This window comes from Urocampus carinirostris, chromosome 8 (assembly GCF_059441175.1).
Source record: "Urocampus carinirostris isolate Australia breed hairy pipefish chromosome 8, RoL_Ucar_1.0, whole genome shotgun sequence".
Classification (NCBI taxonomy): Eukaryota; Metazoa; Chordata; class Actinopteri; order Syngnathiformes; family Syngnathidae; genus Urocampus; species Urocampus carinirostris.
In genome coordinates, this window is record NC_142356.1 from 25,439,706 (window position 1) to 25,464,930 (window position 25,225).

General features: G+C 40.0%; 1 protein-coding gene across 7 annotated transcripts in view; it reads right to left on the reverse strand.

Moving 5' to 3' along the window:
• pcm1 (pericentriolar material 1) overlaps positions 1 to 25,225 on the reverse strand; it is a 38,132-nt gene that overhangs the window by 4,555 nt on the left and 8,352 nt on the right. For 4 of the 7 annotated variants that reach the window (XM_088342092.1, XM_088342093.1, XM_088342088.1 and 1 more), the window contains exons 9-35: positions 24,279 to 24,781; positions 23,607 to 23,813; positions 23,299 to 23,465; positions 23,003 to 23,235; positions 22,722 to 22,870; positions 22,517 to 22,646; positions 20,939 to 21,112; positions 20,691 to 20,863; positions 19,978 to 20,151; positions 19,380 to 19,647; positions 19,151 to 19,296; positions 19,014 to 19,093; positions 18,188 to 18,377; positions 17,807 to 18,111; positions 16,812 to 16,967; positions 16,619 to 16,675; positions 16,276 to 16,448; positions 13,261 to 13,392; positions 12,740 to 12,842; positions 11,017 to 11,169; positions 10,838 to 10,935; positions 10,575 to 10,709; positions 8,595 to 8,795; positions 8,477 to 8,515; positions 8,286 to 8,394; positions 7,371 to 7,574; positions 3,587 to 3,783 (exon numbers count right to left, since the gene is read on the reverse strand). In XM_088342092.1, coding sequence (XP_088198218.1) covers positions 3,587 to 3,783; positions 7,371 to 7,574; positions 8,286 to 8,394; positions 8,477 to 8,515; positions 8,595 to 8,795; positions 10,575 to 10,709; positions 10,838 to 10,935; positions 11,017 to 11,169; positions 12,740 to 12,842; positions 13,261 to 13,392; positions 16,276 to 16,448; positions 16,619 to 16,675; positions 16,812 to 16,967; positions 17,807 to 18,111; positions 18,188 to 18,377; positions 19,014 to 19,093; positions 19,151 to 19,296; positions 19,380 to 19,647; positions 19,978 to 20,151; positions 20,691 to 20,863; positions 20,939 to 21,112; positions 22,517 to 22,646; positions 22,722 to 22,870; positions 23,003 to 23,235; positions 23,299 to 23,465; positions 23,607 to 23,813; positions 24,279 to 24,781 — 4,656 coding nt within the window. The remainder of the gene's footprint in view (positions 1 to 3,586; positions 3,784 to 7,370; positions 7,575 to 8,285; positions 8,395 to 8,476; positions 8,516 to 8,594; positions 8,796 to 10,574; positions 10,710 to 10,837; positions 10,936 to 11,016; positions 11,170 to 12,739; positions 12,843 to 13,260; positions 13,393 to 16,275; positions 16,449 to 16,618; positions 16,676 to 16,811; positions 16,968 to 17,806; positions 18,112 to 18,187; positions 18,378 to 19,013; positions 19,094 to 19,150; positions 19,297 to 19,379; positions 19,648 to 19,977; positions 20,152 to 20,690; positions 20,864 to 20,938; positions 21,113 to 22,516; positions 22,647 to 22,721; positions 22,871 to 23,002; positions 23,236 to 23,298; positions 23,466 to 23,606; positions 23,814 to 24,278; positions 24,782 to 25,225) is intronic. The other 3 variants (XM_088342095.1, XM_088342089.1, XM_088342094.1) reach the window with 3 other exon arrangements.

Here is a 25,225-nt window from a genome sequence, read left to right on the forward strand (position 1 = left end):
GCTTCGATCAAAAGAAGAGTTTTTGTTGACTTTGATGACTACGATAAAGTGCTGCGCTATTTTGAGCTGTTCCTATATATAATCTATGATCTTTTTGTGTCAATGGGCTGCTATAGATTGGCATGAAGTCTGCCAATCTGCTTCAACAGTGCAAGCAGAGCTTGCCTACGTCACACTTGTGTACAAACATGGAAAATGAGCCAAATTTGGACTAATTTTAATGATATCGATTGCTCCCAAGCAGAGTGGATTCAATATTTCAATCTGAGAGACTTAGAGAGAGTCTTTTGCTTTTTGTTTTCCTTCTCGTCATTTATCATTTTTGAAGGTTTTAGAGGATCTGTGTCTAAAATGGTTATAAGAGAATTGTAAAGTTATTTTTTTCACATTTTATTGTTTAATTATAGCACTGACGAGTTAATTTAAGTTTTATTGTTTTTGCATTTTCAGGGATTTAGTGTTGTTGTGACTTATTCTGTTTATTGTGTAAAAAGATTAAATAGTTTTGTACTTGACATTTTTTTGTAGATATATCAATATTTTTATAATTAGTTTTCATTTTGTCATTCCCACTACAGGGAGTGCAGAATTATTAGGCAAGTTGTATTTTTGAGGATTAATTTTATTATTGAACAACAACCATGTTCTTAATGAACCCAAAAGTCTCATTAATATCAAAGCTGAATATTTTGGAAGTTGGAGTGGGGCTTTTTTAGTTTTAGCTATTTTAGGAGGATATCTGTGTGTGCAGGTGACTATTACTGTGCATAATTATTAGGCAACTTAACAAAAAACAAATGTATACCCATTTCAATTATTTATTTCCATCAGGGAAACCAATATAACAGCTCAACATTCACAAATATACATTTCTGACATTCAAAAACAGAACAAAAACAAATCAGTGACCAATATAGCCACCTTTCTTTGCAAGGACACTCAAAAGCCTGCCATCCATGGATTCTGTCAGTGCTTTGATCTGTTCACGATCAACATTGCGTGCAGCAGCAACCACAGCCTCCCAGACACTGTTCAGAGAGGTGTACTGTTTTCCCTCCTTGCAAATCTCACATTTGATGAGGGACCACAGGTTCTCTATGGGGTTCAGATCAGGTGAACAAGGAGGCCATGTCATTAGTTTTTCTTCTTTTAGACCCTTTCTTGCCAGCCACGCTGTGGAGTACTTGGATGCGTGTGATGGAGCGTTGTCCTGCATGAAAATCATGTTTTTCTTGAAGGATGCGGACTTCTTCCTGTACCACTGCTTGAAGAAGGTGTCTTCCAGAAACTGGCAGTAGGACTGGGAGTTGAGCTTGAGTCCATCCTCAACCCGAAAAGGCCCCACAAGCTCATCTTTGATGATACCAGCCCATACCAGTACCCCACCTCCACCTTGCTGGCGTCTGAGCCGGACTGGAGCTCTCTGCCCTTTACCGATCCAGCCACGGGCCCATCCATCTGGCCCATCACGACTCACTCTCATTTCATCAGTCCATAAAACCTTAGAAAAATCCGTTTTGAGATTTTTCTTGGCCCAGTCTTGACGTTTCAGCTTGTGTGTCTTGTTCAGTGGTGGTCGTTTTTCAACCTTTCTTACCTTGGCCATGTCTCTGAGTATTGCACACCTTGTGCTTTTGGGCACTCCAGTGATGTTGCAGCTCTGAAATATGGCAAAACTGGTGGCAAGTGGCATCTTGGCAGCTGTACGCTTGACTTTTCTCAGTTCACGGGCAGTTATTTTGCGCCTTGGTTTTTCTACACGCTTCTTGCGACCCTGTTGACTATTTTGAATGTAACGCTTGATTGTTCGATGATCACGCTTCAGAAGCTTGGCAATTTTAAGAGTGCTGCATCCCTCTGCAAGATATCTCACTATTTTTGACTTTTCAGAGCCTGTCAAGTCCCTCTTCTGACCCATTTTGCCAAAGGAAAGGAAGTTGCCTAATAATTATGCACACCTGATATAGGGTGTTGATGTCATTAGACCACACCCCTTCTCATTACAGAGATGCACATCACCTGATATGCTTAATTGGTAGTAGGCTTTCGAGCCTATACAGCTTGGAGTAAGACAACATGCATAAAGAGGATGATGTGGTCAAAATACTCATTTGCCTAATAATTCTGCACTCCCTGTATTGCTGTAAGTGAAACACATAGAACAATGCAAATCAGCCAAGAAGCGAGACCGTGAAAAGTGAACGGCGTCAAAGCAATGGTTCACTGCATTGTAAAATCCAAATTTAGAGCCAAAATGATTGACATGAATGACTTCCTTAGCCACCGTGACCACAAGAGAGAGAAAACTTCAGGATCATTTCAGATTTAAATATCACTTAACACTATTCTGGTTCATATTTTTAAATGTTTAATTAAAAAAATTGCCTTGGCTCAAAACAGGTCTGTGAAGACTGAGTTATGCGCATAAAAATGTTGACACCCCAGAGCTGCAAAAATACAGTAATTCCTCGTTTTTCACAATGGTTGCGTTCTGAAAAGGTCCCTCGATTGAAACGTCAAAGTAGGAACCTATTCACATGTAAATGTAAACGATAATGGTCTGCATTTATATAGCGCTTTTCAAGTCAATGAAGACCTCCCAAAGTGCTTTACAATGTACTTCAAACTAACCCATTTACGCACATACCGATAGCGGTGTAGGCCATGAAAGGCAACTAACTACCTGGTTATTGGGGGCATTAGGGATTGTGTGTCATTTATTAAATACTCTATTATACATTGAACCCAACAAAGTCAATTTATAGGCTCAAGCATTTATTTAGAAAATATAAGTATTGTAATAGTTTTTCTGTTTTTACCAAAAAAAAAAAAAAAAAAAAAAAAACTACTGTCAATTTGTCATTTTAAAGATAATCTTTTGACTTTAGGACACCACTTTTTTACCTCACATGATACTTTGTCACAAACATATGGACATTAAGGAAAACTGCATTTTCTTTCAATCAGCAGGGTTGGCAACTCAAAATATTGAAAAAGTATATTTGATCCCCCAAAAATGTATGGAGCCGCAAAAATGTAAAACCTTATATAAACCTTATAAGGAAGAAAACTCGTAACATATCTATTTATATTCATTGGAAAACGTTAAGAATGTGCTCAGTTTGTGTCTTAGAGAATCAATATATTTTTGAATTATCAAACATTTCGGATATAGCGCCGAGCATCAAAGGGCCACAAGCAGCTCCACAGCAAGTTTAACGGGTGGAGAAGTCCAAAAGTGTATGTGAGATGGCATGAATCCTACTCTGCCTTTTGGTGTTTTCGTGGGTCCAGAGCGTTTGGTTGAAATGAGCTATTAGAGTAAATTGAAATTGAAAACGATTTGCGCACGCGTAATGTAGGTTCGTCAAGCTGTTGCAACTCAGACCGCCACATCATTGATGCACATGCAGACATAAGCAGAAAAGGAGCGACTGTTTAGCCAATCAGAATGGAAAACATCATGCACGATGAAAATCCGCCAAGTAGCAAAACCGCGAGAAGCAAACCGCGATAGAGCAGGGGATTGCAGTATCTTAAATATTTCAACTGCTTTTTTCGAACACTTCTTTTTCTTTATACTTACGTCGACAGTGATCATGACTGGGGATTCTGTGTCGGGGGTGCTAGTGGTGTTGGAGTCTTTAGAGAAAGCAGAAACTTCTGAGCTTCTGACACTTTCTTCTGGAGTAGCAGCAGCAGCGGCAGCGGCATCCCCAACAGCCTCATCCTCTTCATCTGAATTGTGACTCCCTGCTTCAGCGGGTGCGTCTTCAGTAACAGCTACAACGGACAAATTGCTCTTTGTTGGCAGACGGAATCAAAAAATGAAAATGTTCAACATAAAACACATGGAAAAACTAAGGAGAGCTGGATGGTAATCTGACTGGAGACAAGTGGAATTGACAGTTAGTGACATGAAGATAAGTAGATCCATCGTGTGTGTTATACGGTAACTTGTTAACGTATTGGCCCTTTAAGAACTGTGAGACATATTGTCATATTTTAGGCTTTACGCAAGAGTGAACAGCATGTGAAAAATTAATTCGATATTTTATATTGTGCTAACAAGTCCATAATTGAAAAGTAGCGTTACAAAAATATTGGACCCTTTGTACAACCTCCTTTTGCTGCGATCATAGCCACAAGTCTTTCCAGGATGTCTCGATAAGTTTCGCAAATCTTGAAACAGAAATATTTGCCCATTCTACCTAACAAAACAGCCTAAAGGTTTGATGGTGAATATTTGTAGACAGCATTTTTCAGATCTTTCCACAAATGCTTTATAAGATTGAGGTCTGGCCATTCTAACACCTTTATATTATTTGCTTTAAACCATTCCATTTTAGATTTTGCTTTATGTTTAGGGTCATTGTCCTGTTGAAAGGTGATCCTGTGGCCCATTTTCATGTCTCTTGCAGACCCGAATAGATTTTCTGCTGGACTTGCCCTATTTTTTGCTCCATCTATCTCCCATCTTCCCAGACCCTGAAGAAAAGCAACCACAGAGCATAATGCTGCCACCACCATGTTTGACAGGGTGGAGCGTATTTTCAGGGTGATGTGTAGTAATACTCCCATGCCAAATCTAACGCTTTGCATTCAGCCGAAAAGTTCAATTTTTGTTTTATCTGACCAGAGCACCTTGTTCTACATGTTATTTGTGTTTCTCGTTTAGTTTCTTGCAAATGCCAAAGGGGCCTTTTTAGGGCATTCTTTCAGAAAGGGCTTTCTTCTTGCCACTCTTTCATAAAGGGTAATTTATGCAGAGCATGACCATGACCTCAGCTGTGTATGTATGCAGGTCATACAATATGATCAAAGGCCTCTTTGTGGCTTCTCTGATTAGTTTTTTCTCAATTTGTTTAATGATCTCTCCGTTTTGACATTATTGCTAGCACAGCAGGAGATCTGTAAATCTTGCAAAATCTTCTTGTATCTCATTCCTGCTTTAAACTTCTCAACAACTTTATTCCAAACCTGCCTGGAGTGTTCTTTGCTCTTCATATGGCTGTCTGTTCTCCAGTGTCTCCATACCAGAGTCCATTACAAGCCAGGTGCATTGAAACTGAGACTTAATGACAGACAGGTGCCCTCTGTTTGCCATTGTTAGTCATTTAGGTGGACATTGGATCATTTAGAAGTCATCAGGGAACGTCTAAAGTCAGTTGGCTGAACTAGGAGCACAGGGGGGCAATATTTTTGGAAACACCTACTTTTTCAGTTTCTCCATTAGAAATATAATTTAAATGATTAAATAATTTGGTTTCACTTCACGATTGTGTATCACATGTTATTGATTCTTGGAAAATATTTTCTTTTTTTTTAGCTATACGTTTAAACCTGAAGGGTGGCAATGTGACAAATAGTTTGAGGCAGAGGGCAATACTTGTGTACTATACTTTCCATTATATACGGACATTAAGAAACATTTTTGTTATAATATATTCTTTATTTATAATTGTTTAACAAGTCAAATTGAGTCTGATTCTCTAAAAATTCTGTATAGAATTGTACTACAAACCACCACAAAAATCAAGTACCGTATTTTCCGCACTATATGGCGCACCATGTTATAAGGCGCACCTTCAATGAATGATATATTTTAAAACTTATGCCATACATAAGACGCACCCCATTATAAGGCGCTATAAGTGCATGCTGGTTTAAGATCAGGTAATTGTGCAATTTTGTAATTGTAATCCTGTACAGTCCTTCGAGACATTTTTGGGATTAAGGGCTATTTACGGTAAATAAATGTGACGACTTGACAACAGTAGAGAATGTAGTTACGTTATGCAACCTCTAGATGTTGCCACGCTCAAGGGAATGTCAACAAAACATTCAAAAAGGTCTAACTTTATTAACAAACAAGCTTTCCACAACTCCATTCACTCCCAAAATAAATAAACAGCCGTTTTATTTTCTCTGAGGTAAAGCATTTTCGTGACACATCTTTAACATCTTTGAACAACATCGACATATCATTTTATTTTTTGTCCATTTAGTCAACACGCAAAGAAAAAAACGTCTGATACTGTTATTTTAAATGAAACGTTAGTGCAATCGCAATAAAGTGACACTCGTAATGTGCAAAAACAACGAGTGCAAAACAATAACAATAAAGCAATAACATAATAACTGTAAAATGTAAAACGTAAACACACAAAAGAAAAACAAAGATCACTCTATAAGCTCCTCATCGACGAATCCCTCGAATTCTTCTTCTGCTGTGTCCACGTCCGGTGTTGTTGTCCTGTGCCAGCGCTGTTGCCTTCATACGTATAGTTATCGTACTGACACTTCTGCTTGCCGCTCTTTGTTGAACAACCCACTGATCAAGTGTCTCCTCTAACTCTGGCCATCTTGCTTTATTGCCACGGAAACTTTGTTGAGTTTTCCTTACTTGGCGGAGCTTATCTTCATCCTTTCTCCACTTCCGTACCATTGATTCATTTAAGTTTAACTCTTTCGCTGCCGCTCTATTGCCGTGTTGTGCTGCGTGACTGATCGCTTTGAGTTTAAACTCGGCGTTGTACGCGTGTCTCTTAACAGGAGCCATTTTTTTTACAAATGCACGTATGAAAGAGAATCTCGCTCTCTCTCTCTCTCTCTTTCTCTCGCTCTCTCTCTCTCTCAAACGTGACATTCTGAATAATTCTGAGTTTGTTTAAGGTAAATTGTGCTTTACATCTTCACCAGTCATAACCCTGGATTCAGACAAATACTGTATTTGTTGAATATGAATTAAGCAGTTTAATGGGGTAGCCATTTTGCCACTTAGTAAACAAATACAACACGAGCCCCGGCAACTACCAATCGTTTAATATTTCCCAGTATGCACAGCGCGAAAAATGGAGTCGGCGGCTGTTTCTCGTAGTTGCGAGACCTTGCGAATTTAATATTGAGCCATATATAAGGCGCACTGTGTTATAAGGCGCATGGTCAGCTTTTGAAAAAAAATAAGACTTTTAGGTGCGCCTTATAGTGCGGAAAATACGGTATACATGTTAACTGCAAAGAATTAAAATAATTCAAGTCAACAAAAGGGTGTTAGAGTAAAATGTTCTTGCTCATTTGAAGATAATTTTTATTCTTATTGATTTCTATTAACTTTGTAAATAGTATGTAGTATGTGTAAATAAAAAAGGGGTTAAGTGATCATTTTTATTATTTCTTTATTTTCATTTGCTTGGTAAATTGTAATCTTATTCATCATACCATTTATTTCATAACTAAAAAATTCACCTAAAAAGCTAAATTAGCTGCCATCCCAGATATATAAAGAATTTTTTTTTAAAATAAAATAAAGCAAAAAGAATACTTAAAATGAGCAAAATGATCTACTTTATTTTAGAGTGAGCACTCACCATTGTCTTGGGTTGATTTCAGTTCCATTTCTTCAGTTTCACAAGCCACCTCTGGATCAGACGGGGCCTCCAGCGCCACCTGCAGGGACGTTTGTACGTCGACGGGCCTGGCCTCAAACACCTCCAGCTCCTGCTCTTCATCGTCGTTTTCATCCTCGCCGCTGCCGTAGTTGTTAAGGGCCTGCGTCTCGGCTTTGGAAAGACCTCCGGATGAGATGGGCGGAATGAGTTGAGAAAAACATTGCAGGTATGAAGATTTGGCTTATCATATTTATCACCAGGCTTGGCGAGTAATGGAATACATGTCACGGCGTTACGTAAATGTAACTGTATTCTGCTGGTTACAGAAAAAAGATGTAATCAAATTCCATTGGTACAAATATCGATTATTTTACAGGATTAATATCTTATTTAAAAGCATTTTTATGTTGCACGCTACAGAGGACAATAGTGTTACTGATGTCACACTTATAAAATAACCATTTTAATAGGATACAAGTCAAGTCGTGTTTATTTGTATAGCCCTTAATCACAAAGAGTCTTAAAAGGGCTGCACGGACCACAGATTATTGCAAAACACAGACTATTTTTACACCATCCCCTGATCTAAAACCTACTGAGGGCAAGGAAAAACTTTAAAACCTCAACATGAGGAAAGTGAAAAAACTTTGAGAAGGGACCGCACATGAGGTAATCCCCCTTCCAGGATGACCAGGCTGCAACAGATGTTGCAATAACAAATAATAAACAGATGTTATCAACATAAAATATAGATTATTCATATGCTATAGAATAGAAGTGTGTTTTAAGCTTAGATTTAAACATTTCCACTGAGGTTGCAGATCGAATCTCAGGGGGAAGAGCATTCCACAGCACCGGGGCCCGAATGATAGTGTTTATCGGTACGCCACTTACTGATAGAGAGCGGCAACGCCTGACTATTCTCCTCTTCCTCATCTTCACGGCTTGTCATATTACTCGTAGGGAGCGCAGAAGAACAATACGGCCCAACCTCATTTTTATCCTGTGATGGAGAAAGTTGCAACTTAAGCAACATTCATTTGGGCAGATAAGTGACAGCAGATGTCACAATCAGAAGCGCAGACCTTATCGTCAGCGACATTCACTCCAGGCTCTGCTCCTTCCTAAATTGGAAAAAACAAATGTATTGACGTGCCCTTTTAATGCATCACAAATTTCGAAAGTGTTTTTGGGAAAACTCACTTCTGATGCTTGATCGAGATCAGGGGGCTGCTCGGCCTTCGTGGGCACGGGCCCGGCATGCGGGGCGACAGCGATGCCGCTGTCCATGTCTTGCATGAGCCGTAAAAAGGCCAGTTCGTTGAAGAGGACGTCTGAAATCTCCACCACCAGGTCCTCGCCGCAGTTCTTCAGGGTTTGGCCCATAAAGCGCTGGACGGAATTCTAGGAAAAGCAAAGCTTTCATTGATGTATGTTGACAGAGTACCCGCCCGAGGAGAAGCTGTGATCCTACCATTTTCTTATTTACTTATCCTTAATCGATTGTGTTCTACACTTAAATAACCCCCACACTTCCAAATGTAACCAGGCATGAAAAGGGGTCCGAGGTTAGTGAGAATACAAAAAAAAAAAAAAACATGTTCCAGTACACTGAACAACCCAACAAAATACTGAGGTCTGTCGACCCGCTCTGTGTTTGTGATCTGCGGGAGGCACCGGAAAAATACACCTTGCGAATATTGCACAAACCCAAGATAAGGGATTAAGCCCAGATGTTTCCTATTTAGCCTCAAGTCGGTTACAAGAAAGCTGGTTGAATTTAGCTTGGCCCAGTTACTAAGGTGATATATTGTTTACAGCTATCCAGCTACAGACCAGCCTAAACAGGGCTCCCCCAGGATTTTTCCATTTAAATGTAATACTTTTTAAGAACTTTTCAAGACCACATCCAATCAAATTTAAGACCAATCTCGCATCTATCTTGGCATACAGACACGGGAGGCTGGCGCCGAGTCGTGACGGGCACCAGCGCCTGATGCGACTCGACCGAGGGGGGTTGGAACTGAACCCCGCCAGCAACGACTCAGGCGCACCTTTGCATCGGGCAGACTGCTCGACCCGAACTCTAAAGCCCGCGCATGCACCTGGTCCTCCTAAACTCCAGGCAGTTGGGCGCAGAGGTAAGATGAGTGCGTGGAAGCGAACCGTAGCTGTCCACGACACCAAAAGTACTATGATTTAAATGTGCTTTTTTTTTAAAAATACTTGTTTCTTGAGAGATTTGCATATATTTTACATGAGCTAATTGTCAACCATCTTGCTGCTACGGGTAACTAATACATCAAAAAGGCAGGGTAAGAAAGAAATTGTCCCTTTTGGTCACAATGAGTCTGCATAGTTTGGTTTCTTTCTTGCACTTGATTCTTGATTGCACTACACAATGCAGTAACATCTAGTAGTTTAAATTAATACACATTGCCCCTTTAATATCAGTAAAGCCCATGCAAATAATAGATTAATTTGTACCTTTTCACATTAATCCATTTATAGTTTTTTTTAAATTGTATTTTGTGTAGCAAATTAAAAAATATATATTTGAGAACAGTGGAATGTTTTTACCAGAGCCTTCCTTGTGGAAAACCTGATTTGGCCCAGACCCTAGATCCAGAGGCCCCTAAGAAAATAGAGTTGGAGACCCTTACAATTTCTTCAGGGATTCTGGTAAGTTTTTACTTTAAATCTTTTCAGTGTGTAAAAAGCTAAAATGGTTTTGCATTTTTTATTTTTGTAGATCGGCAAATATTTTAATTTATTTACATATTGTGTTTTTCAGGGATCCTTTATTTCACTTTAAATTTGTTATGTGTAAAAAAGCTAATAGCTCATTTTTGTATTTCATACTGCACTAGTTTTTAGGGATTGTGTGTTTCTTGTTCATTAATGTTGTTTAGCAACTTGAAACTTTAAATTAGTTAAAAGTTTACTGTACATTTACAGATCCCTCCAAATATTTTAAGCTTCCTAACCTGTCTTATAAGGGGCGTTTGTTTTCCTTTTATAACCTTCCTCCAAAAAACAAATCCCTAATTGTGCCTTTGGTTGTTTTTGCCACAGATATGCATGGTTATTTTTTATCTGAAAAAGAGAATTGCTTCCAAATTGTGAGGGAAAAAGTAAATGAAGTCTCCTTAAAATAAACCAGCTTCACCAAAAACCCCATACCTGCAGAATTCCTCCGAGCTGCCGGTGGAAGAAGCGCACAAAGTCCTTGCTGTCGTCATTCTGTCGCGTGAGTGCAACAACCTTGCGGCGCAACAGCACAAGAAGCTGTGGCGTTAACACCTCGTTCATGTTCTCCTATGCAACAAGACGGACAGCGTTCACTTTCCACGTATGCCTTGTTTCAGGTCAACTATATTTGAGATTGTTGCCTTTAAGGTGCAAGCCCTGCCCATGGGTCATTGTGCATATTACATTCACAATACCTTGAGGAAGGGAATGACCTCTGCCATGATATCCTTGATTTGCCGATTGAGCTGCAGGGTGTCCATCTTAGGAGCATGCACCTCACCAGAAGGGTGTCCTGCTCAGCAATAAGACCGAAGAATATTCTTAGAATGCATTCTTAAAAGAGGGTGGAAACATCCTAAGAGGCCGTGCATACCGTCCACAGCTTCTGGAAGGGCAGCAGCACCTGCAATGTCTTCATCATTTGTGTGTTCAAATTCGCCGGTGGTGCTCGAGTCAACTTGTTGCTTCATGTGTTCGTATTGACGAATACGAGCCAAAGCTTTGTCCAACTGGATCACCGTGTTGCCTGTATAATCAAAAAGGATAATGCAGATGTTTTATTTTGATTTGTATAACATTTTTACACAGTAAAAATGATCACTTGCTATCGTGAGACTTAACCGCAGAATCACATTTTTTTTTTTTTTTTTTTTTTGGGGGGGGGGGGTGTTTTAAGGTGTGTTGACTGTTGTAGTAGCTTCCAGATTAATTCTAGTCTTTTTGATGGACTTTATCAAAATCTGAACATTGATTATTACATTGTGGAACCAGTAACACTTGTGGGTCATGTACTCAGGTGAAAAACACCATTTGTTTGTATTTTGTTTTTTTTGTATTGAATAGTTTGATTGGCATTGATTACAATGTAGTGAAATATATCATGCAACAAGATTAGACAAGGCACTCCAAAGCGAAACACGGAATTAAGACACGTAATTAAGACTTTTAAGAAAATCAAGATAAAAAAACAGTCAGAATATTTAGGCAAAAAAAATATTTACAATGTAGTGCTTAGAGAATGGCCCTAGTTATAATAATAGTGCAATGAAAAAATAGTGCATCGTAACAATAGTGCATTAAAAAGCAGTTCAATAACTATTTGCAGCAACAGAAATACACAAATAAAGTCGAAATATATAAATTTTCAGTTTTTGTGCGGTTGTTTAGGGTGGTCATTACTCTGGAGAAAAACCTTTTGTCCAATACACTAGGCTTAATCTGTTATACCTCACAGTCTGCTTGCTTAAATCTAAAGTTTTATCTTGCACATTGGTTTTAAAGGTTGGGTCCATCGTTTGAGGTGTCCATAAAAATTTGGAAGTAGAGTATTGTCTCTATGATGTATGTTTTTAATTTCAGATTCAGATTTCAGATTCAGATCTACTTTATTGTCATTCTAGTACACGTGTATACAGAACGAAATGTCGATACATCTGACCCGCAGTTTCCTTGAATGTACAGATATAATAAAATGTTGTATTGAGTTGTAGTATTGAGTGCTAATAATATACTAAATAATTATGGCTATGTATAGTATTTTACAGTAGCGCAAATAGTGCAAGACATGCCCAACTGAGTGCAAAGAGCCCTTATAATTCAAATTTAAGAAATTACAAGGTGCATGTCTAATTTTATCTCACTTTTATCAAAGCTGTTCGGGGCAGAACACATTAGGCCGGAGGAATGAGGAGTGGAGAAGCTCTGTAGAGTGACATCGTGGTCCCATGTTTTTGTTGTTTCATTGGTTAGTGTCGTGTGAAAATGGTGAAACTAAGAAAAGGCCTCTTTCAAATAAGGTTCAAATGCCACCCCAAACCCTAAGAAAAATGAAGAGTTTATTTGTGCGTATCTAAGAAATCTACGTACATTGACAGAGGCTGCAATGATGACACAATTCAGAATAATTTTTTCCTCAGTTTTCAAGCCAATTACTGTTTAAATTTTGACTCAATTTATGGTAAACGACCAGTCACAAGTTTTTCAAATTCTTCAAGAAAATGTCCTAAAAAGATAGTATATGTAAAGCTAATCTGAGACTTCATTTTGAGATATTTTCACTTATTGTACTTTGCCTGAAAGACACCAACTATACATACCCAGATCATCCTTGGAAAATGGATCCAGGTTGTTAGAAGACAAGGTGCTGTCATCTCCCACAGACTCAATATCATCTATCTTCATGTTCTTCTCTGCTATATCCTAAAATGACACCATCCAGCATATACTCAGCAATCCTGAATGTGAGTCCAGGGGATACAAAGGCAGGAAGCGAGCAGGGGAAAAGTTCGGAAGCACTGACTTCTTCAAACAGAAAGCAAAATGTTTCATCTGACACTCTTAACGAAGGAATTATTTTGACACAATTGCCTTGGCTCCCAATTAACAGGCCCCCAGCCAAACAAAGAACGCGAGCAACACATAAGGCCAGTTGAAGGTTGCGGCTTACACACACTTGTCTTTCTGTCAAGTCATCGTGAATGAAGACAAGTGGAGATGAGAAGGAAGGGATGAAAAGAAAGTGAGGTAAAAGAGAAAGATGTAGAAGAGCTAAAGGCTAATATATATGATTTCCTGCAAAATCGTGAAGAGAATGTTTTTTTTTCTTTTTGGTTTTTACCACGTCGCTCATTGTTGAACTTTCACTGGGCGTAAGCTCTGACTGAGATCCGCCAGCCCAGGACACCGGGCTAATGCGGGGCACATTCTGAGGGTCATTCTTCTCCGTCTGCTGTCTGGTCACCACCAAGTCCTATGGAAGCAAAACATCCCTTGACCAAAGTTTTGGGCCTGAATTGGCATATATTTGGGTAAGTTATGGTAAATTAATGTTAAATTATATTTTCTAAAATCTGCTACTTGAATGTGTGATCCTGTTCTTGCATATTGAATAACACACCGAAAATTGGAGGTTCAATATACAACAAATACATTTCACCAGCATGGATCTTCTATCATTTTTTTAATTACACTGAATCTGGACTATTGGTGTTTAATAAAAGGATTTTGATCAGTTTTTTCTGTTTTTCATATAGGACATCTGCAAAGGAAATTGCATAGGGTGCCAGTTTGTTATTTTGACTATTATTGCACACTGTTTGTTGGTTTGACGCGTATACACTATTCCATCATTGACACTATCATGATCCTGTTTTTTAATTTTGAAAACCCTTTAGGGCTGATCTGCTGTTGTAATTTAGGATATTCAATGAAAAGAACAGGCTCAGGGGAGGGTTTCTAAAATAGGTTGGAATTTCTTATATGAGATTCTGGCTTTTGAGGTCTTCTGACTTTATTTTGATTGTATATTTGACTTTAAACTTATCAGATTAAATCTAAAATCAACGCGAATCATCTTTCATAATTAAGATACGCGCCGTGCAAAACCTCACTAGTCAAAACTGTCTTCTGATTAAGTGTGTTTGCACTTGTAGAATATGAGGTTAAGAACCAAAATCCAATCATTTTGAGCCAGTTGTGTGTGCAGCCATCTTTACGCTTGGATTTGAATGAAAATGCCGCCTCAAATGCAAAAGACTTAGATCGCATGAGACAGTTTACCCATTTTCTGAAGCTAAGACGTTAAAGGTTTCTACTGGACTGGTACAAAAGGTGGTACAACAGAGGAATAATATATAGTACAGTGCATCCGGAAAGTATTTACAGCACTTCACTTTTTCCACATTTTGTTATGTTACAGCCTCATTCCAAATTGTATTAATTTAATCTCTTATCTCAAAATTCTACACAAAATACTCCATTATGACAATTTGAAAAAGTTTTTTTTAAACGTTTTTTTAATTTATTAAAAATAAAAAACTAAGAAATCACATTTACATAAGTATTCACAGCCTTTGCCATGAAGCTCAAAATTGAGCTCAGGTGCATCTTTTTTCCACTGATCATCCTTGAGATCTTTCTACAGCTTAATTGGAGTCCACCTGCAGTAACTTCAGTTAATTGGACATGATTTGGAAAGGCACACACCTGTCTATATAAGGTCCCACAGTTGAGTGTGCATGTCAGAGCACAAAAACCAAGCATGAAGTCAAAAGAACTGTCTGTAGACCTGCGAGACAGGATTGTCTTGAGGCACAAATCCATGGAAGGATACAGAAAAAATTCTGCTGTTTTGAAGGTCCCAATGAGCACAGTGGCCTCCATTATTCGTAAATGGAAGACATTTGGAACCACCAGGACTCTTCCTAGAGCTGGCCGGCCTTCTAAACTGAGCGATCGGGGAAGAAGGGCTTTATTCAGGGAGGTGACCAAGAACCTGATGGTCACTCTGTCAGAGCTCCAGCGTTCCTCTGTGGAGAGAGGAGAGCCTTCCAGAAGGACAACCATCTCTGCAGCAATCCACCAATCAGGCCTGTATGGTAGAATGGCCAGACGAAAGCCACTCCTTAGTAAAAGGAACATGGAAGCCCGTCTGGAATTTGCCAAAAAGCACCTGAATGACTCTCAGACCATGAGAAACAAAATTCTCTGGTCTGATGAGACAAAGATTGAACTCTTTGGTGTGAACGCCAGGCGCCAAGTATGGAGGAAACCAGGCACCGCTCATCACCAGGCCAATACCATCCCTACAGTGAAGCATGGTGGTGGCAGCATCATGCTGTGGGGATGTTTTTCAGCAACAGGAACTGGCAGACTAGTAAGGATAGAAGGAAAAATGAATGCAGCAATATATAGAGATATCCTGGATGAAAACCTGCTCCAGAGCGCTCTTGACCTCAGGCTGGGGTGAAGGTTCATTTTCCGGCAGGACAACGACCCAAAGCACACAGCCAAGATCTCAAAAGATTGGCTTCAGAACCACTCCGTGAATGTCCTGGAGTGACCCAGCCAGAGTCCAGACTTGAATCCGATCGAACATCTCTGGAGAGATCTGAATATGGCTGTGCACAAACGTCTCCCATCCAACCTGATTGAGCTTGAGACTTATTGCAAAGAAGAATGGGCAAAACTGCCTAAAGATAGGTGTGCTAAACTTGTGGCATCATATTCAAAAATACTTGAGGCTGTATTTGCTGCTAAAGGTGGATCAACAAAGTATTAAGCAAAGGCTGTGAATACTTATGTAAATGTGATTTCTTAGTTTTCTATTTTTAATAAATTCAGAAAAAGTTAAAAAAAAAACTTTTTCACATTGTCATAATGGAGTATTTTGTGTAGAATTTTGAGATAAGAGATTAAATTAATACAATTTGGAATGAGGCTGTAACATAACAAAATGTGGAAAAGGTGAAGCGCTGTGAATATTTTCCGGATGCACTGGAATTCTTGTTTGAAATGTTTCATGTGCTTTAAAAACAATTCGGATGGAAAAATGTCTTCCGCTGCACATTGTGCTTCCCTAGAGATCTGAATAAATCAAAGAGAAAATATGAAATTTTGTAGATGGTAACTTCCGGAATTTAGCAGAATTATTTTTTTTTTTTGATTCACTTTGTTTTTGGGTTTGTTTTTCAAAAACATGTTTAACAAACCACTTGGAGAATTTATTTAGCAAGGGCACTTCCTGAAGTCTTACATAGCATAGCCAAGAATTGTATGATCATGATACTTAAAATCTTGGACCTCATTTAATTTCATCCTCATAACTTTAAATGAGGTTTAATTGTACACTAACCTGCAACGAATAGAGAGCTCTCTGCCTCAGGTAGTCGGTGTTGAGCAACTGCAGTTCGTGAAAGAGCTCAATAAGAAAGTGGGGCCTTGACTCGTTCTGGGAAATCAGCGTCGCCACCTCAGAGTAGATGGTCTCCCGGAGAGCCTCGAACAAGGAGAAGTCACTGCTAGCGTCTGTGTTTTTTTGGGGGAAAGTTGACATATTTGTCTTCATATCCCTGGCAATACTATCAGTAATGATAAGATAGGAAGTGGACATGCAGGTGTGCGCATGCGTGAGCTGTTTTGGGGCAAAGTGAAAAAAAGGCCAAAAAAGTATGCATGGACTTTAATGCCAAGTTTACCTGCTGCTTCTGTGCATGCAATTCTGTTAGAGAGGAAGGGTGTTCTCCAAGCATAGGCTGTCAGTAGGATACATTAACAGTCAGCTTAAAATGACAAGTAGCTGGGACAAATGTGCAACACAAGCTGTTAGAGTTGTGATAAAAGACATTAGCAAGCAGGATTAGTAAGGGATAGAGGGGGTTTTAGGCATACCAGAGGAGATGTCATTCTGTTTGTTTCCAAGTTTTGTTTTGCGGTCCAGTTTCTCCTGCGTGAGTTTGTCCAAAAGATGCTGATCCTTTTGACGGGACGACGGTATCCTCTTTTGGAAAAATCCGGCTGTGCTGCTCAGGCTGTCAGTCTCCAGATCTGATTAGCAGTTCAGTACAATATAAATGCACTTAAAACAATGACAAATGTTTGTACACTTATTAGGACTGTTCACTTGTTTGTGTCAATATACGCTCTTTATTTTTTCATAAAAAAACATTTGCGAGCATTTTAGTAGCGTTCTCTACTGGTGATCCAGCCTAAAAGAAGCCGTACCGAATTTGGAACTTTGTTACTCTGCAGCCAGGAGCATGTGTCATCAGTGCAGCTTCAGTCAGCTCATTCATGATTCGTGTGCAAGTATGTGCATTTCCTAGACGCGCATGAAAATCTAGGGCTTTGGTTGGCTTTTGGACTCATCAGACCTTTTCTTACTTTCACCATGATCATGCTATACTGACAAATGGAAATTAAAAAAAGCATGACATCTCTCCAGCCCATTCATCGAACCTTATGTGTTCAGCCCCGAACAGCTCCAATAGAAGTAAGACTCAAGCAGATAGGCACAATGAAAAATACAGCATAAGGGCCTTTTGAACTTAGACATTGTTAACACATACCTGTATTTAATAGAGAAAATATTTAACTTTCAATTTTATAAGGACACCTCAAACGACGCACCCCAACTTTAAAAAATCAGATTAACAGAATGTTGGAAGGTACTTATGTCCCATTTAGCCAACCTTCAGGTACCATGTTTTAATATTAGAAAACCCATACTAATGCTAATAGAAGTAACATTTACATAAATATAAATGTTTCTTTTTGTACTCCAATTTAAAAGAATACGTTTCCATTTTGAGAAATTTAAGTCTTAACATTGGGTACTCTTTCCACTCTGTCGTAATGTAAGTAAAAACTGGATTACGGTGGTATACCTTTGTTGTTCTTATTAGTCCCTTTTCCCCGCTTGCGCCGGTTCTTGCTCCGTGAAGCCAGGTTGGCCTGGGCTGAAGCCTTGCGCCCGGCTTTAAAGGTTTTGGTGATGGTGGAGGGATCAACGCAGTCAGGCATGCTGCTATAGCTGGCCTCCGATGCCTGATCACACTCGGCTCGAGGGCTACGTGGTTGTTGTGGTGAGGGGAAGGAGGAAGGTGAAAAAGAGGGGGTGCACTCTGCAGTCGGAGGCAGATGGTGTGGGACAGTGTCTTTTTGGAAAGGGTTGTTGGGCCAGTCTGATGGTCTAAAAAAGGGGTGCCATGTCAATCAATGTGTGCAGACTGACCTACATTGTAGCTACAGGAAAAAAGGAGACCTACTGTCTTTCAGTTGTGATGTTAAAAGGTGAGCGCTGGAGTGGCGGAGGGAAATTCATGTACTGTGTTTTGATGGAGTTGTTGGCTTCGTCCAAGTGCTGCGTTTGCTGGTCGAGAACAGGATTATTGGCATTTGCTGCACCCGGACACATGTTGCTCAGTGAAGCAGGGAAGAGGGGAAAAAGGCTAAATCCTGCAGTGGTGTCAGAGAGAAAAAACAAAATAATGCATTATTTCCGAAAGGAAGTAAACATTTTTCTCACAAAAAAACAGCACTTTTCAAGTTGCGTTTGCATGAAAGTGACTCGAACCGAGACATAAATTGGCCATTGCAAATGCCAAGGTTGGCTCATACATAAAACGTCTTAGATTACGATATCAGTGATAATACGGTATTTTGCAGAGTATATGATGATTAGCATTAATATTTCAAACAAGCAACATCTGAAATAAATTTTGCTGTGCGGATGTAGCCCACCACTTCATTATTTGATTTTGCAGCGCAAGCATGCAGTCCACATCGCTGAATGATCTTCTTTTAATTATCCTTAGAATCTTGACTGCACATATGATGTAGCCACCAATGCCATTGAGTAATGATCAGTAAAGAGTGCACACTATTCTGTCTGGAAAAAAATAGCACTAAAATGGCTCAGCTTATCCGTCACTCTTTTTAGGGCAAGTGATGGATGGAATGTTGCATAGTAGTTCAAAGTAGCTGTGGATAATGCTGTACTTGAGTTTTACATGAACTAGTGTCTTTGCAAGAGAAAAATAAAAAAATAATATTTTAAAATGTGTGAACGTAAGGGGACTTGCGTATACCAACCTGTAGATGAAGGAGATGGTTGTTGTTTTTGCTGTTGTGGATTCTGCTGTTGCAGGAGATCGTTCAACACCTGTTTTATTCTAGAACAGCAAAAAAGTTAACATGGCAAAATAACAAAACACAAGTGTTTTTTTTACCTTTGCACATTGGTTTGTTGCCAAGCCAGCTGAGTGTGACACTGGTTGAGCTGGTGCATAATTAGGTGGACTTGTGGTGAGATCACGTTGTTGGGCATCACATTGTACGAGCCCGTCATCAAGCCTTGCAGCATGTATGAAAGCATCTTGGGAAGAGAGGTTAAAATAATTTGAACGAATTAGAATATACTGTCCAATTGTGGTATTTATGTATAATCCACCAGGCAACCTGCTGGTCTTGCAGCAGTGTCTGGCACATGTTGGTGCTGAAGTCCAATTGGCTTTGCAACTGGCTGATCTGCTCCTGCCAGTGGGCAGAACCCTCAGTCATTGAGAGCTCAGACGCCCAGCATAGGTTCTCCTGTCGTCTGCTGGTTGTAGGCTGGCTTGCAGACTGGTTGGAACTTCTAGGTGGTGGTTGCTGTTGCTGCTTGGTTTTAGGTTTTACTTGAGGGGAGTCACGCACCAAAGGACAGGCTGTCGGAGGCTTCAAGTTTCTAACAACAGACATAAAGGACGATTATATTCTGAAACAATTGTTTTTCAGCTAAAATGTAATGAAAAAGAGAAATTACAGGGAATATAAAAAGTTTAGGTTTTATAAGTTTTGTCGTCAATCTGTGAGATACTATTTTAACTTACAATACCTCATTCAGCAGGACTCGAATATAGAAGTTTGCTTTATTTTCAACTCTATTATTAAAATTTCAATGTAAAATATACAGAATAGAAAATAAAGACAAACGTGTAGATAATTCAATAAAGTGCAAATCTTAATTCTGCCAAAGGGTTTCATTTCAAAATAACAGAACAGATGTTATACTGACAATTCTTGGTTTTTCCGCTTTGTGGGGATGGGTTGATTTACAGTGTGAAAGATGTGCCCATCATCTGCAGAATTGCACTGCGAGCTGTCGTCCTCTGCGCTGTGCTCACAAGAATAGTCGCCATCCTCGTCCTCACCCATGTTGCACGCAGTGGAACCCCAAGTGGCGATTGTCCTGATTACATCAGCAATATTTAGAATAGAATAGAATATACCTTTATTGTCATTGTTACAAAATGGGTTAACATATTGTGACAACGAAATTGGGCTGACAACGAAATTTAATCCTTTAATGGGCAAAATATTTTCCACAAAAACAATTTTAAGCCAGAATGGCCTAGAGACGAAACATGGGTCTTAAAAAAAAAACAATTATTTATCCAAAGAAACTTTTAGCTACATCTTGCTTTAATACTAAATGCTGCAAGTTTTTTCCCCAAAAAATTGTCATGGAGATTATTTACCAACTTTTTATGTTTATAATTAACTTCAACATATTATTTTGTGTGACCTGTTTCCATTGGTTTTAGAGCACTTTGTACAAATTGATGGTTGTCTTGAAGTGTTATAAACAAAAATTGAGTCGAGTCAATTAATATGCTTTTTATGGGCAAAAGGTCCCAAAAATTAGAAATATCACTACTTTTGTAAAAAAGCTCTTTTCTTAATTGATCTCATCGGTTAAAATTGCTCAGTCCCACAGTAAATAAATACCTTTCATCCCTACTTTCCGCATGCAGGGAGAGACCAGTCTGCTCATCAATCCCACAAGAATTGTCCGCGAAGCCGCAGCGCCGCTGATGTTCTGCCATTAGGGACTCCAGGTGCTTGCGTCGCTGCCGTAGGACATCCCGCACGACCTGGTGGCGATGCATTTCTGACCAGAGCTGCAGGAGACACAACAAATAAAGCAGCTTAGCTTGAAGACAACACATCTTTTCTGGGTTAGAATATGTTGCCACCTCGTTGTCAGGGACTGGCGTATCAGCGGACTCCAGAGCAGTGAGATTGAGCACGGCCTGGCTGTTTTTGGCTGCTGATAAAGAAGAGGAAGGCGGTGCAACTGCTGGTGTCGAAGCCGCAACTGGAACTTTCCAAACTAAACCCTGCTCGCTCACTTGGCTTGACAATGAGGACTGAAAGAAAATTGATCACGGGCAATCATTTTGAAGTTAATTTGAGGAAATTTGTGTGAGTCTATAGACCCACATACACAAAGGGTCTCAAACAGGATGCCCCCTAAGGGCAGCTGAGATGCCCGCAGACTTGTTTTGGAAATAGCTGTCCAGTGCTAAGGCATCGTGATTTTCTAGTAATTTTTTTTTTGTGCTTAACTTAGTCTATTTAACCCTAATTGCAATAATATACCCAGTAATAACATAATAACAACATAGCAACAACATTATAAGTTGTTATTTTAGAAATTCATATAAAACTGGGTGCCCTTGGCGCAAATTAGTAACAAAATGTAGCGATCGAACACAACTCATGGGAAGCTGCTGCTGCTGACCGCAGTACCTGGAGACAGGGAGTCAGAACTGGTGTGCAGACAGCACAGGAGAAGTGGGACCAGCAGTGGCAGGACAAAAGGCAACAGCGGAGAGAGGGAGCAACCTATGCACCTGCACCACTGAGTGACTATACATGCAAGCACTGCAACAAAAACTGTCACCTGCACCACTGAGTGCCTATACATGCAAGCACTGCAACAAAAACTGTCATTCAAGAATCTAACTGTTCAGTCACACATCCGTCATTGCCCCATATCAAACTGACATGGTGACTCTTCTGTCACAGTCCATTGTCTCTCGAGAAAAAAAGTAGGCTGATTTGATATATAGAGGAAATGTGTCAAATCCTTTTTATCTGTGTTGTGCGTGTAGGTGGGTGTGTATATTTTAAAATATGCAAACGTGAGAACACTGCTAGGCAGTGTGGTGTACAGTACTGTGACAAATGAGAAAGATGTGCTCTTGATAGTCCATAATTTACACCGTTTGTTTAATGAGGCCATTGAAAGAGCACACTTTCAACCGTGCCTGTTGTGCATTACAAATCCTGTAGATATGAAATGGTGGTCATTATTCAAATTAGAGTTGAGTAATCAATACTACACAATCAATCTCTAATGATAGTAGGTTCTGAAACAGACATGCAGAGGTACCTTGTGAAAAACAAAAAAGGCATTGTTATAAATGTAATTATGTGTAAATGTGGCCAAAGTCTTTTAGACAAAATGTATTGATGTATTGATGGGGCGGCAGTAGCTCAGGAGGTATAGCGATCGTTTTAGGATTAAGGGATCCCAGTTCGAATCCCGGCTTGTCCATGTTACATGTCGAAGTGTCCTTGGGTAAGACATTGAACCCCCAATTACCCCCAATAAGCAGGTTAGCGCCTTATATGGCTGCACAGATCACGGCCGCTATTGGGAAATGTGAAGCACAATGTAAAGCGCTTTGGGAAGTCATTGACTTGAAAAGCGCTATATAAATGCAGATCATTTCATTTCATGATGTATACAACATTTTTCAGGCTACCTGCAGGTCTGGACACGTCAACCGGAGGTCCTTGATCTTGCCCTGGATTTCACCAAGCATCTGACGCTCATCGTGGAGCTGCTTGAGTGCCTGCTTTTGCTGACGAAGTTTTTCTTTATAGATCTTCTCCCTGTATGTTAAGTTTCATATAAAGACTAGAAGAACAGACCAGGGTAGTGTTGTGACTTTCATAAAAAATTCAGACCTGGTCTTGCTGTTGAGAGCGCCATCTGATCTCAGGGGATCATGTTGTGGTCCAGTGGCTGGTGGTCCTCCTACAGTGACTCTAGTGTTATTCTGCTGTTGGTGCGAGATTTCCTCCTCATTGGGGGTCGTTGTGTCAGTGTCATCACTCTGGACACAAATATAGAGAGAATGGAAGAGGGTTATAAGTCTGCTCCCAAAATCGCTGTCTACTTTACATTCTGTTCAAGCCATTCTTTATCGTACAGTATTTAAACAAGGAAGTGAACATGTGCTACACACCTGGACCATAGCGGCAAGCTCCTGCAGCTGTCGGAGTTTCTGCTTGGCCCTCTGCTGGTGAACCTCATGGGAAAAGCCGGCGTTGCTGGCTAGACTACTACTTGACCTCGAGCACGAAGCTTCCTCATCTGCAGCCCCGGGGCGATTCCCAGCACAACCAGTTGCTCCATCATTATTTAGACCATCCTCATCTTTTACCCAATTGTAGGACGAATCCCTGTTGTACTGGCACTCTGTAAAGGTGGCGAAGCCAAATCAATCAAGTACAGCCACTGCCTTGCATTTTACAAGCGTACCAATAGCGGAGGGCATAGTAAAGCTGCGCAGGTTGGCAGACCGGTTGTTGATCTCAGTGTTCAGTCTACCGTCTCGATTATTTGTGTTTGTGCTGCTGCTACATGAGACGCTGCGGCAGTTGGGCAGGCTGTTCAAGTCACCCCAGTTTCTTCTACGCTGCGGGTTCCTTAGCACACAAACCAACAGGTTTGTAATTTCAAACCATTCTCTTAAGTGACATTCAAGTCAACGGAGGACAAAATGTCACACTAGACACAAAGAAACTCAGAAATGTATGTACATAATTAAAATGCTATTAGCACTGCACCGAATATTTGCTGGTGGCTGATGATTCTCTTGCTCATAGTCAAACATGGCCTCCAACATGGAGCTGTCCTCTGTCTCGTCTCCTTCCTCATCTTCATCTTCCTTCACATTTTCATTGACCGCATCCACCATCATGTCAGACGTCTGCTGGAAATACTGGACTAATTCTCGAAGCTCATTAAGGCGCTTGTGGACCTCCTTAAGGTTTCTGTTCGTGCACAAAATGAAAATATGGACAAAATTAATTGGAATAGAAAAGCAGAATATGGCTACAGGTATTTAGCCCCCGACTATTGATTAGCTAAAGGAAGACAAACTATTAAATGTATGTTTTTAATATGATTGTTATTTGAAGCGGGATTTTTCTAGAATACCTTTGTCAATGCACATCAGATAATAAATACAACTGGAAATGCGGTTAAAGTTCTTTGAGGCCATTGTTGCTACGATAAAATTTACTTTGCAATTGATGGCACTCGTATTAGTGAACTAAATGCTTAGTAGCGGTGGTCAGTTGGGATGTTCTCTTAGCCTATCATAGTTAAATGCTATTGAGTGGGAATTTATTGAAATCGTGTAATGTGTAGGGTGATATATTTTGGGGTAAATGATCATATATTCCTAAATAAGAGCCAATCTATGGTCATGAGCATTTTTGCATTGATGTTGTAACCTTAGTTTGTCAGAACAGTTGGCCTCGTTTGTGTGTTGCGAGCGCAAGGGAGGTAAAGAAGGGGAAGGCCCAGCTCCATTTGAACATGTAGCAGACGGACCATCTGCGGAGCCCCTCGTGCTCAAGCAAGCCTGTGTTGGCAATATACCGCCTGAAAGAAAATGTATAATATTAAAGCAGCCTGTCACTTTGAACCAGACATTAACTTTTAAAAAAAACAAAAACTTACGATAGTTGTTGTTGAGAGTTTGGTCTCTGAGGGAGTGAAGTTCATGTAAGATTTTATCCATGGTTTCCTTTTGGTCTTGGAGCTCCTGGAGCTTTGTAAGTTTAGCGCTAGCAGCTGTCGCTCCACAGTCAAGACCGTTGTGGGGGCCAGAGGCTGAGTGCAGCACTGGCCTGCGCTGAGGTGGTCCAAATGCCTCCTGCCCATTAGACCAGCTGAGTTCTCTGGAGAGTGAGAGGCTTTCCGCTTGACGACGGTTGTCCGGCACTGACTTGGTCTATGACAAAAAATTTAAATAGATAGATAGATAGATAGATAGATAGATAGATAGATAGATACTTTGTTCATCCCCGAAGGGAAATTCACATTTCCAGCAGCATCCCTGAGCTGAGAACAATCGAGAACAATCGAAAATAACACGGGAGCATGATGTATGCATTTTAAACGCAAATTCACATACTCTTCAAAGCCAGGACAAAAACCACACTGCTCCTTCTAAATCAGAAATTACTCTTGCTGACTCTCCTCTCCAATTCCCCCAAATAGACCTTTACCACGGGGTATTATTTTTTAATATGACAGTAATCCCAAGATGTGAATGTCCAAGGTGAGAGTCCAGCTACTGCAACCTCGCCGTGTGTAGTTTACATGTTCTCCCTGTGCCTAGGTGGGTTCCCCCCACATTCCAAAAACATGCACGTTCAGTTAATTGGCCAATTCA